General features: G+C 36.1%; 1 protein-coding gene across 1 annotated transcript in view; it reads left to right on the top strand.

Moving 5' to 3' along the window:
• Positions 1-341: 341 nt before the first annotated feature.
• The window catches only part of ankrd10b (ankyrin repeat domain 10b), a 32,240-nt gene continuing 14,352 nt past the window's right edge, over positions 342-18,229 (top strand). The window contains exons 1-3 of the mRNA XM_055215191.2: positions 342-863; positions 4,981-5,133; positions 10,614-10,705. Coding sequence (XP_055071166.1) covers positions 672-863; positions 4,981-5,133; positions 10,614-10,705 — 437 coding nt within the window. The 5' untranslated portion in view covers positions 342-671. The remainder of the gene's footprint in view (positions 864-4,980; positions 5,134-10,613; positions 10,706-18,229) is intronic.

The following is an 18,229-nucleotide window of genomic DNA, read 5'->3' as shown; positions in this document are numbered from 1 at the left end:
TTATAATGTATTATGTTTGTTTACCTGTTATTCTTAAAATATGGCGACATAAGGAAGTGTTGACAGTTTTGGCGCGCAGTATTGAGCGCGGCAACTACTCAATCCTAAATCCACAATCCGTTTTTGGTTTTGCGTCACAGGGTTATAGTTTAGTGGGCATGCGCGACTCCACTCCGGAAGCATAGAAATCCGTTTATGGTCTTGAGGCACGTCCATGCGTAACTCCAGACCTGAGCCGTAGCTGATCCATTTCTGGTTTTGAGACATTTATATTGTACTGAGCATGCGCGAATCCAATCCAACATCATAAATATCCGTTTCTGGCCTTGAAGCACATTCAAGCCTGACTCCATATCCCAGGTGCAAGTCATCCGTTTCTGGTTTCGAGACATATTTTATTGTACTGGGCATGCGTGACTCCCGTCCGATGTGTCAATGTGCCCGTTCCTGGTTTCCTGAGATCCTCACATGAAGTTTCTTTCCTTGCGCGAGTGCGCAAGTTGTGTGTATGTGAGCACGGCACGCCGTGCGTCTCGCCGCCTCTTTTTTGTATGCGCTTTGTTTGTTGTCCACGACGTATCTAATAAGATCATATTTCGTCGAGTCCATTATTTTCGGCGCCGATTCCTGTTTCCACGCATTTATAAGGCGGGTATTTTTGTCTTGCACTAATGTCGGTGGGGCTGGAGTCTGGATTTTCGAGTGAAGAGGTGCTTAACATTCGCTTTCCTCTTCATCGCGCGTGCAGAGATGGAGATGTGGGCGCGCTTTGCTCGCTTCTCCACTGTAGCACAGAACAGCTCTCTGTTGAAGACTCTTTTTACGGTTGGACACCTTTACATTGGGCCGCACACTTTGGAAAGGTAACTTACTTAACTTGTAATGCAATTATTCGGTTAATGTCTAGTCAGTGTGCATACGTGCATTGTGCGTCATCAGCCAAATTATGCTTTATTAATGTAATGAGAGGGATTGCGGTCGGCCGCGTATGCAGAGACAAAACATGCACTACACAGTGTACACAAAAATAAGTGTTAGACGAATTTTTTTTTTTTTTTTTTTTTGCATTTTGTTGATTACGAATACAAGCATAGTGTTTATTTGTAACTTATATGCATTTGTGTATAAATTCGCTGTTTCATGTAAGATCGAAGATAAAGTTTTATATCGATTATATTTTAGTTGCAAATCACACAGCGAAGAACCACATCGTTAGATCAGGTCAATGCACGTGTTATTACATTTACATTACATGCATCGAGTGCGTTTATTGTAGACAGATTGGTTTGATTGTAAGTTACTTTTTTGGCTTCCATCCTATGTCAGGTTTTAACAGGCTCGGCTAGTGAAACCTGTGTTGATGATGCTAAAAACAAAACAATAAAATTATCAAAGAACTCTAGAAGTTAATGTGAGACGTTTTTTGAATGACTGTCAAAGTTTAGCAATCAATCGGTTTTCGACATGGGTCGTAAATAACAATTTAAATAATAAAATCTTAAAGTTGGGAATTTTTTTAAGGTGTTCCCAAATTGAAGTATTTTTTATAAGTTAATCAAACTATTACTTATTACAGTGTACATAACATCGTTGTAGGTTGCAAGATTCGATGCTTGTAAGTGTAGTAATGTCTCTCTCTCTCTCTCTCTCTCTCTCTCTCTCTCTCTCTCTCTCTCTCTCTCTCTCTCTCTCTCTCTCTCTCTCTCTCTCGTTACATTATCTGTTGTGTAGCTGTTGTGTTCTCGGATTTCTTGAGTTTGACAAACCAGAAGAAATGCAAGATGTGCAAGAGTTATCAAAATGATATAACCAACCAATGTTTATTTTTGAAAATCTGTGTTGAAAGTGAATCTTAAGCATTGTATGATTTTATCTCCACAAAAAAGGGGGGATGCTTGTCAGTATTGCATCTCAATTGAGGACCAAGGTTAGCAAAATAATTCATTAGTAATAGTATCAACAGCTAGCACATTTGACTGACATATCCAATACTTGGTGACCAACATACATTGACTAATGTTATTACAGGTTGTGTGTACGGAAAGAAAAATCAATGGGGTTTCAGTGCACTAATTGTTTCATATCAAAATAATCTCAGATGACTCATAAAAGTAGTTATGAGGAAGCTATAAATCTCTCCCGACTGTTGTGCCACTCCCACTTTCTCTGTGTTGTGATCTTTATCTGGGTGTGTTTAATATTTTAGAGCGCGGGAGTGTCTGAACAATTCCTTACACTTTCAGTTTACACTTGCAGGGAGAAATTCAAGATTTTGCAGGAATAAGAGTCAATAAATGTATATGCAAAATGGCAAATGACATTTCTAAAAAAAGTTTCACTGTATTGTAAACTGTCTTTTAATTGCAAAAATGGGCATCATGAAGAAAGATGCTTCCCAGAATAGTGAAGTATTAACTTCTACCAGCAGGGGCTGACTGGCTAACCAGCCAAACTTTGACCCCATTGGCAAAGGCTGATGAGCATGTCTGCTTGTTGATGCAGATGGTTTCGTTGTACAGACGTGTTATGACAGTAAAGGCATTCCATGTTATTCTTTTCTCCTGGTGTCAGATGCAAATTCTTCAGACAGCGATTCTATAAAAAAATATAAATAAGCTGTGCCCCTATTCGAAGGCTGGATCCTTTGAGGGATGCAATGAAAGTTCTATATAAAAGCTGCGTTACCTGCTGTTCCCGCCCATCGCACCTGTCAGCGGGACACAGAAGAGACATTCTAATAAATTTGAAACCAAAAAAAAAAGTATTTTATTTTACAAAACATAACTTGTTGGTTCGTTTAATGGAGATTAAAAAGCATATCAAATTACCTTAGAAATTAAAAACCTTACAAAAGTAAGGTCAATCAGTATTACAGAAAAATACTAATACAAAACAAAATTAGCAAAAAATGACTTTCTTACTTAGTATTTTTGTCTTGTTTTCAGTCTAAAAATTATATATTTATAGATATATTTTCTTGATGAGTAAAATGTCATAAGAAAATAAGTCTAGTTTATAGATAAAAATATATAATTTAAGTGAATGTTTGCTGAAAACAAGCCAAAATATCTGCCAATGGGGTGAGAACATTTTTGTTGAATTAAGTGTTTAAGAAAAAAGTGCATTTATTTCAAGATTTTTTTTCTTACTTCTTCATTGACAGATTTTTTTTCTTGTTTATGTTTTGTATATTTTTTGTCTAAAAACTAGACTTATTTTCTTTGGTCATTTTGCTCATCAAGAAAATACATCTTGATTTAAGAATGTTTAGATTTTTGTAATGAAAACAAGACAAAAATACTAAATAAACAAGACAAAAATATTTTTTTGCAAAATGCACACTTTATTTAAAGTTTTTAAGGCCTGGTTTCACAGACAAGACTTAACTTTAAGGCCAGGACTAAGCCTTAGTTAAATAAAGACATTTAAGCATCTTTTATAAACATGCATTTGAAAAAGATGCTATTTGTATTAGGGCTGGGTATCGATTTAGATGTTCCAGATCAATTTGTTTTGGATTCACAAGCTATCAAATCGATTCGATTCTTGGGTCAATTTTTATACTCGATTCAACTCTATGAACGTAGATTATATAGAATATTATATTGGTAACATTGCGCAAGGTAAAAAAGAGGGTTACATCTAGTGGAGAAGACTAGTAATTAGATTAACGTTAATCTTACATTCAATGTTTGCGGGAATAAAAATGGAAAAAATCAATTTGTGGCTTTTGAGAATCGTTTTTGAATCGACCACGTAAAAAAAAACACGATTAATTGAAAAATAAAAAAATTTGCCCAGCCCTAATTTGTATGTATCTTGAGACAAATCAATGGCACTGGCATATTTTAAGATCAGTTAGTGCAAATTATTTTTAATTGAGATAGGTCTAGGACAAGCCTTAAAGAAAAAACACGCCCACATTTTGGGAATTTAGCTTATTCACCGTATCCCCCACCGTATCTGTCTGAGGCAGCCCCCACTAGCTTAGCTTAGCACAAAGACTGGAAGTGAATAGCTCCAGCTAGCATACTGCTCCCAATAAGTGACAAAATAAAGCAAACATTTTCCTATTTATAGGTTGTGATTTGTATAGTCACACAGTGTACAAATTGCAAGGTCATATGAGACACAGCCATCATTTAACAGTATACATACTGGGAACTATATTCTCAGAAGGCGAAGCACTGCTACTTGGGTGGAGTGATTTGCACAACTTTGACCAAACTCTCTGCTCCTCACCGGGGGCTTCTCAGGTGCTGCGAGCAAATCACTCCGCCTAAGTAGCAGTGCTTCGTCTTCTGAGAAAATAGTTCCCAGTATGTAAACGGTTAAAAGATCGCTGTGTCTCATATGACCTTGTTATTTGTACATGCTGTGACTATACAAATTACAACACCTAAATAGGAAAATGTTCACGTTATTTTGTCACTTATTGGGAGCAGTATGCTAGCTGGAGCCATTTACTTCCAGTCTTTGTGCTAAGCTAGCGGGGGCTGCGTCAGGCAGAGTCACAGTGCGCACAGAGATTAGAAAGGTATGTTTGGACTTTTCTAACTCTGGGCGATACGGTTTGCTTGATAATTACAGACAGGTGTGTAGAAACTGGATTGGAACTGAAGTCTGCAGGACGATAGGGTTGGAGACCCCAGGCTAGGCTGTGAAGGATCTATTTGTTCTATCCTTTGCGGCTCGACAAAAGAAGGACGCATTTTTTGAGGCTGCATTTTAATCAGCTTTCAAATTGGGATGGCCTTCAGTAGCGCTGTTGTGACGCAATCAGAATTGGAATGCAGCCTTCAGAGGTCTCAGCCTTCTAATTGGGACACAACTATAGTGTAAAAAAAGTCTTCATTTTAAAATTGGCAATTTTGGGGTTAATCATATTACTATCAACCATGTATAGTGTTTTGCTTTTGTTAATATTTGTTTTGGCTTTGACCACAAATGAAATGTTTTCTTGTATTCTCTGTCACTCAGCTGGATTGTGTTATGCGTCTGGTGCATGTAGGATGTGGTGTGAACTCCATGACCTCTCGCTTTGCTCAGACACCTGCTCATATTGCTGCCTTCGGAGGTCATCCTCAGTGCTTGCTGTGGCTGCTGCAGGCTGGAGCTGATATAAACAGACAGGTAAGAGATCGCTGTAGGCCGCCATTGTTGTTACGGTTGTTAATAGGGCTGCCCCCTAATCATTAGTAAGTGGATAGGCTTGTTTGAATACATTTTTTATGTTTATTAGTCACACAAAAACTCAGTTCTTGATAGACAGACAATGTGAGGTAGAGTGATCATTTCTAGAGGGTAACTTTTGAACCAAAAAGTTGACTTGCATACTCTGCAGGCGAACGTTTATTATTCTTTTAACCTCAAATATAGCTTTTTATTTGCTCTAGGGATGTCACTATTGATTATTCTAATATTCAAAGTTTTTATTAACGATTGGTAGAGTAAACAGTCATTTTTAAATCCACAATAAAAACTGACTTACCGTAAAACTTCAAATAATAGCCGAGTCCCAAATAGACGCCTGTCTCTTTTAGACGCCTGGTGTGACGACAGGTTTGGGTAAATAAACGCCTGTCTCAAATAAAGGCCTGGTCTGTTTTTTAGTTTCGGGTTATATTTAATCTTCTAAAACCCGTCAGATAGTCTGTTTAAGACAGTTCTATGGTGCAGATTGAACACGCTAAAGTTTTTTTTGCTTACCGGTAGATGTCACGTGACAGACGCAGTCGTTCCTTTACTCATCACTATGACAACACAACAAGCTTCGTCGCCAGGATTGAGTTGATGATGACAGTAGCGAAGTGGCAATCGGGAGAGTCAGGACTTTTCCCGGTGGGCCGGTAGTGTTTTGGGGCCGCTGATAATAGCCGGGCTTTCAGTCTTTTATCATGCATGCACTCCCGCCACACATTGTATTTCTCACGCGGAAACACTATTTATCATATTTAATATGCTGCAGCGCCCAAAATGTATCTGGCCGCACTGCTCTCTCTCTCTATCAAGCCCGTCTTCCCTAGAGTTCTAGTCGAGCGAGCCAATACAAAAAAAAGAGAAAGAGGCTACACAATAGCCAATCAGAAAATAGCACTGTTGTATCTGGGTAAGATTTCACGCAACAACCAATAAAAAACATATCATTGTTTGCTTTATTTATACTGCCAATAATTTAAGACTGTTGTTATTACACAAACTAATTTGTTAAACACATTCAAATTAAAAATAAAACGTAATATGTGGTAACCTCCTGCTGTCATGCTGGAACAATTAAATTAAAAGCCTGTCTCTTATAGACGCCTGTCTCTTTTAGACAGGTTTTAGATGATAGGTTAGGGAAAATAAAAGTTATTTGAAGTTTTACGGTAAGTAAACAATACAGGCCTAAAAATGATCGCACGCGATCATCCATGATAATTAATGCGAAATTGCCCCGATTGTCAGTGAACTATAGCTTTGTGTAGTAAATGCCGCTCCATCTGAAAGCAGGTTATGGCGATTTACTTCTAATCACGAAATCGGCTTCATTGACTAGATGTGCATGATATTGTATGCAAATTATCGCCCATCCCTATTGTTTTCTATGACAAATCAGACTGAATTAACCACAATGAGTTCATTCTGAGGCAATAGGCCCTGCATGATGGTATCCCATTGTTCATGGGATATTGCAGCAGTATTGAGGTTTTCCTCAAGTGTATGATGCAGAATTCCCATATGAACACTACTTTTTGTATTTTTCATAGATTTTCTGCCCACACCATTCATTGGTGTTTACTGCAGAGCAATTAGATTACTAGGCCAATGGTTACGTAACCAGCGATGTGTTATTGTTCTCCAAATATAGGCCTGTTTCGCATCCCCTTTGCTCAGGCAAATCAACATTAATCATTTAAGGACATCACCCGCCCCCTCGACTGATCTCTTATCCACAGTCTTGTCTTTTACTGCTTGGAATAATCCTGCTTAATGGAAAACCAACTGGGCGTGAGACTGACCTACATTCTTCTCCCATGAATCACAGTTTTTTGCTGAAACCGCTGGGTGATGCTCACTGGATAATTTTTCCTGTGAGTTTTTTGGCAGGGTGAGGAGTTCAGGTCTCCCGTTGGGAGTACCTAACTGGCTGATCCACAAGCTCTAAATAAATGATGATGTTGAGCGAGAGATTGCACTGTCACTGCTAGTTAGTGGGGATTGATTTGCTGTATTTGGTTGTCATATTATTGCTTATAGTTAGGCTAGCCATGATTATTAGATAATCTAATAGCCTAAAAGTAACTTGAGTTTACAAACGTCCAGAAACTTAACTTTATGCTGACAGTGGCCGTTTCTCAGGCGGAAAGCTGCATCCTTCTGGGGGTCGCATATGCAGGCTGCATACATCATCAAGCCTGGTTTATTTCTGTTAACTGAACATTACATTCGCAAGTCATAAGCATATTACAACAATTTACGATTAACTTAATTTTATAGTAAACTTTATAATTGTAAATATTCTGTAATAAGACAGTCTTTATGAAGTATGCAGTCGGCATATGCGACCTCCAAGGGATGCGGCGTTTTGTTTGAGAAACTGCCAGCATTTCACCTACACGAGAAAGCTCGTGACATAATTAAAGGTAGGGTAACAGATTTGATCCTGAAACATTTCATTCACCAATAAGACCCGATGGTTTCTCTCCTCTCTCATCTCATTTGCGGCGTTCTGCTGTTACTCGCGTGACGTGTCGTTTACATGGTGGATTTGGAGCGGCAGTTTTCACAAAAAAAGAGGATAACTGAACGTCATTGTGGAAAATCCTGGTGGCAACGGAGAAAGTTATGCAACAACATTGGTTTCGAAAAAGGCAAGGAAATTAGTTACCTCCCGACATTTCTAAATCGGAAGGTTGCAGCCTACGGAGGTCGCATATGCAGGGTGCATACGTCATCAAGCCTGGTTCATTTGAGTTAACGGAGGGTTACATTCGCAAGTCATAAACATACTGCAACAATTTATATTTAACTAAAAATAGTAGTCAACTTTATAAAGTTAATTGTTAATATTCTGAAATTAGTCTTTATGATGCGCAGCTTAGAAATGCGACATCCAGAGGCTGCAGCCTTCAGATTGAGAAATGGCATCTGTGTCACCGCCACAAGAAAGGGTTTTTAGCACGAGGGGAACATTGTAACATGTCTGCGTTCTATCTGATGGCTCAAAATATTGATTGTTTAGTCTTTTAAAGGTTTAGTGTTTTTAAAGTTTTAAGTTCGGCCAGTTTGATAGTACAAAAAGCACAGGTGCTATTTAACAGCTAACACATTTTTAATCACTCTAAATTTTAAGGGGTCTAAAATAAGGAAGAGACTTTTAAGACACGTTATTATAATGAAAGTCCTCTGGCACATGTTTTTGTAAAAAATAAAGAGAATCGGGTGAGAGAATCGGGATCTCAATTCCAATGGAGAAAAATCGTGTTTCACATTTTAGCATGAATCGTGCAGCCCTACTTGTTATAAAAATAAACTATTTTAAAGGGACTTTGTTGTTATTTAGTTTACCGGAAGTTACGTGTTTTCCACAAAAGCTGCATGTTTATGTTGTTACTGCTGAAACCGTTTATACACCCAATAGGATGCACCGAAAATTCCGTCTACCGAAAATCTTTGGCTGAAAAGGGCTTTATTGGTTTTCAGCTAAAATTAAAAAACGACAGAAACTGTAAACGGAAAATCAGTGGTGCTCTGCCTATCAAATATATTGTTTAATGTTAATTGGGTAACTGATGATAAAGAGAACAGATGCTCGCTTTTATTATGTCTTGCCTGTTGTCTTTATTCAAATTATTGTGTATTTTCATTAAATTTAGTATTAACAAGGCTACTAAATTGCTACATTACTTTACTACTCTATTGCGTATAATAGTTTTCTATAACTTTTCATTATTTAAATTAAAAAGCTGTTATTTTTGATTGCGTATTCTGTTGCATAAAACTGAATGAAGAATATTTATTATTGTTTGATTTTTGTCAAATTTTGGTGCTTTACTTTTGGAATATTATTGTCTTTTGTATATGCCCTGGCCTAAATAATCCCAGACTGATGCCTCAAACCATTTTTTTTGTCAAAAGAGTCTGTTTATCTACTTAAGGAAATTTGTGAAGTGTTCTGAGATCTGTTTAATATCATGAACCTTTCTGATAAAGATAATTGAATGTTGGAATAAGACGACTGTTCTGACAAAATTATTGTACTCATTCGTTTCCCACACATTGACTTTACTTGGGCGGGCCGCCCAGGTATATTAACAACCGCCCAAGTATTTTTAGCATCAGATTTTGTCTCTTATTTGTTCTTCCGTGATAATGACACTCTTTCATTATGACTGTTTGTGTGTGACTCCCAAAGAGTTCGGTGTACGTGCGCGTGCTCACTGCTTCTCGATGAATTGGGTGTGAGATGAAGTGAGCTCTGTCTCACATTGTATCCTTCCATGTTTCTGAACTTGAGCAGAGTTGTATACATTAAAGGTCTTCACGTAGAACCCGGTACCCGTCCGGTTCTGGGTCTATATTTTAAATGGTCAGTAAGGTCCAGGTCGTTCCCAATTCAATAACTTCAGGTTCCGGGTCTGATTAACATTTTGTGTAAACCCGAGTCGATTGGAGAACGACCGGCCGTGATCACAGTCAGTCAGTTTCAAGCGTGCCTCCAGTTTCAATGGCGATAACATCTGGCTCTTGTTCTAAAAGTCATGCCCACATGCTGCACTTTCTTTCACTCATTTTTAATAATAATAATATTAATGAACTGTCTTTTTAAATCTAAAATGTTTGCTCAAAAGAGATGATGGCAGATAAGCAATGCAAATGTCAAGCCCATTGCGCTGAACAAGCAATTATAGCTGCTTATTCAAGAACTCAAGATATAAAAAGGCAAAGTTGTAATGTAAAGTCACCCTTCACAGTGACAGCAAATACACTTTTGAATCTGAAATAATGAGGGATCTAAGCTATTTTAATCGGCAAGAGAGGAATAGAAAGAGAGGCGCTTACTGCTGCTTCTTTATTTAACAGAAAGTGGAGGAAGCTAGTTATAACAACGATCACATTTCTAATCTCTAGACCCATTTATAATAAATAGACCTACATTGTCTATTATTAATATACTATATTATTGTATGAGTTCAAGTCTTTCTACATCTCTTACAATGTTAATATATCTTTTCAAATGTGTCATCTTTACTATTATTGTATTATAGTTTTGTGGTGCTTTGAGAGTTGAACTAAAATGTGAATTAATGCAATGGTTCAATGAATTAAAGTATTGTCTTGTGTCACATGTATGGTAGACCATTTTTTGTCGTTGGGTAATAATGATTGTTTTTATCACCAGCTACCACCACAACTATATTTCGTATCTGTGAGAAACACTGCTGTACTGATATGATGTATATTTTGTAATTCATTGCATTTCGCTTTAGACCCAAGTCCAGTCTGTAACACATTACTCAAAAATATTCTTGCTTAGTCTTTCCCTATTCAAGTAGATAAATAAGTATGCCTGAAATTAGCCACAGAGTTGTCTGACTTCCTCAATGTCTTTTTTGCCATCTCTTTCGTAGGACTATGTGGGAGAAACCCCTCTCCACAAAGCGGCCCGTGCTGGTAGCATTGACTGCATTAACACCCTTCTGGTCCAGGGAGCCAAGGCAGAGTAAGTCTTATCTAAATGCTGCTCAGAGCTCATTTAAAGTAACTGTATCTCTCTCTATCCTCTATAATTATACAAATGCCCAACTGGTGTTTCATTTAAGAAGGGCTCCATCAACCACAAAAAGATGTTTTTCTTCAACAAGAGACTACTTTTCTACCACTGCCAAGACAATATGAGAACAAGCCACTCGTTCATTTCAGTTATGTAATCTTAATGAGGTTTCCTGAGCCTTGGCCATGTTGTCCTTACTGTGTTATTGATGAATGTCAGCTGGTTTGTTTCTCTCATGTCTTGGGGTTCATCACCCTTAAGTGTGAGAAAATCACTGATACAGAGGTATCAAGTTCTGTCCTGAGGGCCCACGCCACTTTGTTGTGTTTTGCCATTATTTATAGAAAAGATTAATCAACTGAACCTGGTTGGTTTCAGATAAGAGAGCCAAACCAAATTTGAAGTGTTCTGGGTCACCAGGGCCACAGTTGTAAACCACTTTGTCAGTGATTTTTACCTTACTTAAAGGTAATGTTAGGTTTGATGTGGCAGCAAAAGCAATAGGATTAGTCTCCAATATTGACAATTATTGCTAAAAATTAAAGTTGTTCATGAGGGTTACAACTGGCGGTGTATTAGTCACAGCTATATATTAAGGTGGTTGCTACTTTTTTTATTATCTTATTTATGGAAAATTTCCCTAAAAAATTATTGATAAAGTGATATTGGAGGGATAGTTCACCCAAAAATGAAAATTGTCATCTTTTTCTCACTCTCATTGGGTATAAAAAAAATTGTTTATTCAGTTGAACACAAGAAGATATTTTGATGAGTGATTGTATTAAGCAGAAAGTTGACGGTACCCATTGACTTCCAAAGTATCCATTTTTCCTACTATGGAACATATAGCGTCAACTGTGTGCGGATACCATCGTTTATTAAAATATATTCTTTTGTATTCAAAATCCTAAAGGTTCCCAATCCTGGTCCTCAGGGACCCCCTTCCAGGAAGTTTTGGATGTTTCCTTATTTAGAACACCTGATTCAACTAATCGGCCTCCTTCCAAAACGGTAAACATGGCTGTTTCTCAATTCCAAGAACACAAAGGAATGGACTTGCGTTCTCGTGGAGGTCTTGCCAGGTGACCTTGGAAGAACGAAATCAGAAGGTTAATAGAACACAGAACGCACTTGTGAGAATTGAGATATGTGCGACTGTGTGAGAATTGAGACCTGTTGGTCACCTGACCTCCACAGATTCAACAACGCAACAATCATAAAGTGACAAACATATCATTATCTGCATTAATATGTACATTATTTTATTTTTATGATGTCTTTTAGTAATGGCAAATACGTACAAATTTCAGACACCTTTTCAAGAAATAATAATATAATCTAAAATAAGAAACTCAATTAAGATCAAATATTAAATTAGCTTTTTATGTATTTAATATAGTGCTGCCTCACGATTGGTCACAGCTGATCGTTTGCAGAATAGAGGTTTTTGTTTACATGATATATATGTGTGTACTGTGTATAATAATTATATAAATACACACACATACATGTATAATTTAAAGAAAAAAATATTTATATATAATATAAATTATATATAAATATAAACATGTATATACACATTGCATATGTTTCTTAATTAAATACATGCGTTTCTGTGTGTGTATTTATGCATGATTATTGTACACAGTACACAAACATATGTAATGTGGACGGAAACTTTTGTTCTGCAAACGATTGGTCGCGACTAATCGTGAGGCAGCAATAATTTAATACTTAAAATGTTTACAAAGAAACATTTACTTTAACCAGCGTCTCAATTTATATACATATGTACAAGCAAATTTGTGTTATTGTCGTTAAGACGACATAAAAAAATTGTTGGCACTTCCTTTCTCCGTCATTTTTTGCCCCAATGACTTCTGGGGTGTAAAGCGATTTCAGTGCGCAAGTCTGCACTCGATGCATCCTCGATATCAAGAACACATCCAGGTATTTTCATGCATCCTCTGTACTTGCGTTCATGAGAATTGGAATTGAACTTCGACGATTATTGATGACGTAGAGCGAGAACACAAGGACGCAAGATTGCTGAAGAATGTGTATTGAGAAACAGCTTCCTAACAAGCTGATGAGTTGGATCAGGTGTGTTAAATGGGGAGATATCTAAAACTTTTTGGGAGGGGACCCTCGAGGACCAGGATTGAGAACAACATGACGGTGAGTAAATGACATAATTTTCATTTTTGGCTGAACTATCCCTTTTAATAGACTGTCAGTACAGTACAAGCTGTAGAAAGTAAAAGTTTGATTTACTTGAAAAGTTGCTTGAATTGGTAACGTCTAAAATTGAACTCTTATTTTAAGTGAAAATTTTAAGTTAAAATATTTAAATATTTTAGGTGTTACCAATTTAAGTAATGTTTGAGTTAATCCAACTTTTAATTTTTACAATGCAGTACAGGAGAGCTTTTGTCTTTTTGGCGTTGACTGATATATGAGATTGATTTAACACTGAACATGTAAACTTTTGATCACCCAAACTAAAGTAACTCCATTAGTAACAGTACAATCATTATATTATTGTTAAGAATCTATTCATGTTTGGAAGTTTGGAAACATGCTTTGATGGAGTTCTTCTTCAATGTTACCAGATTTGGTGGTATTGGCTTGGTTTTGGCTAAATGTGAAATGTATTCTTATTCAGTAATTTGATGATTTCTATCATGTCTTCTATAATTCCCTGTGAAGTGCAGAGGTAACATATCCTTTTTGTTTCCTTCATATTTTTGATTTAAAATGTGTTTTCAATACAAGGTTGCCAACTCTTGCACATTTCCTCATAGCTCAAAAGCAAACAACGACTTGCTTTAAATTCTTCTTGGCTGCTAAGGGGCATTTCTCTTGTTAGTAGAAATGAATGATAGGTGACAATTTTTAACTCCATGGTGTCAGGAACAATTGTGCTGTCTTCAAAATGTCTCAGCATTTGGTCAGACAGATCATTTTACCAATGTTTACCATTACATTTTTCATGGTTATTAGTAGGGATGCGACAATAAATGCCGCTATACACTATAATACATGGTTGATCACTCTTTTGAATCGCACAGCCAATATTATTCACAGCTATTTCATGTACTATGGCTTTTGATCAGTAAGTCCTTATCGATGGATTGTTAGTTTGAGTCGTTTAAAACATTTTGAAAAAGCAAACACTCGTCAAACATTTAATTATTATACATATTCTGTATTATCATGAACATACCTGAAAAGGTTTGGAAAAAACGCAATATAAATATACACTGTAAAAAAGTAGCTGTAATTATGCAACTGGTTGCCAGTAACTTACTGTAAAAGATTAAGACTGAAAATGTTTCATGTTCATTTAACTTTGAACAAACTGTTGCCAGTAAATAACATAAATGTAACATCACAGTAAGTTACTGGCAACCAGCTGCCAGAATTCTGTAATTTCTACAGAAAGTTTTACAGTGTATGCTTACACATTTCCAGGAGTTGAGTGTGTATGTATGGTGGTTCTCCTGCGGCGCATATTGAGTTTCTGCACAAGAGCACCATCTGGGTTTTGGATGTAGGGGCATTTTTACCGTAATTCATTGAGAAGCATAATCGGCCAATATATCACCCCTAGTTGTTAGAGAAACATATATCATATCAATATGTTTACCAATCAAGCTTTTTCTAGTTGTAAAAAGAGAAATCAAGTGCCATTTTTACACACAGATTAAATAAAATACAGTTTGTGTCTTCACACACATCCTTAAAAGATCATATAAAGACACATGATTGTGACATAATGTAATTGCAATCCTACACTTGGTGGAGTTAAGTTTGCTTATGATCTGCGAATTTTCTCTCGAGGAACCACACTTGCGTATTTTTTTCTGGCTTGATCATAAACTAATGAAATAATGTACCATTCTATTAACTCTTTCCCTGCAATAGACGAGTTAACAGGTCAATTAAGAGAAAACGCTTCCCTGCCAATTACGAGTTTTCCGGCAATCCGTATTTCCGCTATTATCCACCAGGGGCTGTTTTGAGGATCGCTCTTATTTCAGCTTTTTGCTTAAATTTAGTTTTTTTTTTAAGAAACCTATCCATTTTTGAGAGGTGATACGAAGTGTCAGGGAAAGAGTTAACTGGCGAACAATCTCAACTTTATGCATAAATGTAAAAGTAATATCCCACAGATAGCTACAGAATTGTGTTATGATTATTGGTGTATGCAAATGTGAAAGTTGGATCTACTTGAAACACTTGAATTATTTAACCCTTTTCAAACTTTCTTTTTCACTTAAAGAGTAACTAAACCCTTAACCAACTTTTTTTAGTTAATGATCTGCAAGAATGATGCTTTATCAGTGCTGTTCATTGATTTTAGTAAGTTTTTTGACATTTGGATATAAAGTGTTTCAATATACTACAATATATGGTGTGAAAACGTCTGAGTGCTGCCCTCTTCAGGTTGAACGGTGGCTACTGCAGTTGAATTTTCCTACTGGATGTTGGGTCCAAAAAGTAAGTTCGTTAGCAGGTTTAAGCTCACCACGCCCTTGTTACGATCTCACCACATGCTTGGTACGAGCTTAGTTCGTCCCATTTATCTCTGTTGGGATCTGCCCACTTTTCTTTCATTTTTCAAATATTGCCAGTGGGTGGAGTCAGGCTCTGACCAGGGGTTTAGTTACGCTTTAAAGAATTTTTTTATTTGTGTTGCCAATTGAAGTATTTTAAGTTAGTCCAACTTTCACTTTTTACAGTGTGGCTTTCAGTTTTAATTTTGATACACAATTAATAGGGCTGCACGATAAATCGCATGCGATACCACGCGCATCGCGTCGGTGGTGCCGGTTCCTTGATTGGTGTTGAGTCGCCGACAGCTGCTTTCGGATGGCGCGACGTTGGCTGTACGGAGCCGTGGTTCCCTGACAAGCTGGGCCATGTCACATACATATGCGAAATTGCCCCTATTGTCAGTGAACTACGGCTCTGTGCAGTTAAAGCTGCTCCATCTGAAAACCGCTGATGGTGATTTACTACTAATCAAGGAACCGGCATTACTGACGAGATGTGCGTGACCAACGCACGTGATTTATCGTGCAGCCCTAACAATTAATTTTAAAGTAATTAATTCTATGAATAATTATTGTAATTTATTTTTTTAATGAGAGCCTTAAAATATTTTAGATCACTTTAACTTATTCCAAGAACATGCATGAGAGTTTGAATGACGTAAAAAAAGCAGTACCACATATCTGTGCAGATATGAATATGTGGAGCTACTGTACATGCTTATCGGGAATTTAGATTAGCTGCAAGTTTTTTCTTGTACAGCATTTGTTATAGACTTTGCTGTTGGCTGTTTTGCTGAGACATTTTTATAAAACTGTTTATTGTTGTTTGAACATCTCCAGAGGGTTGAAACAAGGCACCCATCCTAAGATTTTGTTCTGAAGAAAAACATATTATGGGGATTTTGGCATGTCTTTACAACTTGAATAAACTGTTCAGCACTCACTGTTGAGTGATGGTGTTCTTGTTCCTCATTCTGGTGGAAAAAAATATTAGGAACACTTCATATCTCCTGACAATGAGAAATGCCACTTGGGATAGCCAATATATTCAAGCATACTTTGATGTTAAACATAATCGAAAATGATCTGATGTTCTTCAGAGGCACATATTTTTTCCATTAGTTCCTGAACTGCCAGTAAATACCTGTTGACTATGTTGGTATTAACAAATTAAAGAGTATTTATTACAAATGATAACTAGTCAAACATTTCTAAAGATGTGATGTCCTCTATGGAACATCAGATAAATGGGTGTGCTTGCATGTGTTTCTTGAATGCCTTTGGTCTGAAGAATAAATAGGTCTTCAAAACAATATAGACACAAATTTAATATCAGATTTTCTTCTGCTTATTTGAATGCCATATGGTTACATTGTAAACAAGAAATTAATACGTCAATGACAAAACAAGCTCCTCAAAACAAATTTTTTATAATATATTTTAGAGTCAGAATCGTGTTTACAATTTTTTTATTAAACATTTCAGTACAATTTAATTATTATTTTCTTACAATATTTTTGATATCACCATTTAAAAAAATATCAGGTGGTACAACCAATCATTGTCTATTTGGCAGATAAGTTTTAATGGGCTCCCTGTATCATGCTGATTGTTTGTTTATTTGATACCGGAATTAATTTGAAATGTGTAAAACAACGAAATTTTAAAGGACAATGTATATATATATCAACATCAACAATTATAGACAACCTTATAGCTTGCATTTAATAAAACTAAAATGATTAGCTAAATTATTAGCTTGTTAAAAATATTAATCTTAAATGTCATTTTTTTATTATTAAAAAACATTAATAGCACCCTTTGACTTTCTGGTTGCACCACCTGACCTATGCAATGAATTTACATTTAACATTTGACTTTTTCTTGGATGCTGGTATAAGCTTAAATAAATATACTTTTTAAATACAAATAAAACGTGTATGATAAAATGGCAATTTATCTAGTTCTACATTGGTTGTACCACCTGACACAAAAAAAGTGTACCAGCCTACCCATTATATTAAAGTAGTTTATTTGATTTGAGAGAAATCTACAAACTTTTTATTCAGACATAAAGACCACATGGAACATAAAGACCACATTTACTGTTTATACTTGTTCACTTCTTAATAAAAGACCCATGATTGTGGTTGTACTACCTTGACAATTTAGAACATGCAAATTGTTGGACTAAAGTTTTTCCAATTATTTTAAAATCCCAACAACTAAAATTTGTTTATAGGAAACAACGAAATTTGTTTATAGGAAATGTTTTACAACATAATCCCACAAAAGAATAAAAAACAATTTTAATTATTCAAACACCATTTTTAGCTGTCTTAAATTGCTAATTTGTATGTACAGTTGCCCCACCGGCCATTTTACAAGTTTGAGATATGAAAACATGAGTAAAAATTGTATTTAAATTAAATATAGAATTTTTATAGAATTAAATGACATATCACAAACGTATCAAGTCAGTTTTATAGTAAATAATGCCCCTGGTCACAAAAATATGCATGGAAGTCATTGACCCTAATGTCATTTATTAAAGTAGGGTAATGTTGTTTATAATAAAAGACAGTTGCCCCGTGTAAAATAAAATTTACAATTACATATTTTTTCAAAATTCAGTGTACTGCCGTGACTAAATAAGCTGTATTTTGTAACATGGGGCAAATTTGCTATAAAATTTTGAAGTGTCCAGAATTTCAGAGCATCAGATTTGCTAAATTGTGGAACCTACAACAATCCAATTACTCCCAGTTAATCTACAAAATGTCTAAATACTAAAAGACACGCACATGCATATGAGGATCACAGATGCAAAAGCCTCTAAATGCCACCTCAGTCAAAAATGAGATAATGATATTAGCCGAACACGTTTTATGCGTTCATCAAATAATTTCACTTA

Source organism: Misgurnus anguillicaudatus, chromosome 17 (genome assembly GCF_027580225.2).
Source record: "Misgurnus anguillicaudatus chromosome 17, ASM2758022v2, whole genome shotgun sequence".
Taxonomy (NCBI): domain Eukaryota; kingdom Metazoa; phylum Chordata; class Actinopteri; order Cypriniformes; family Cobitidae; genus Misgurnus; species Misgurnus anguillicaudatus.
Note: the sequence above shows the minus strand (reverse complement) of the source record. Positions and strands in the feature narration are given on the sequence as shown.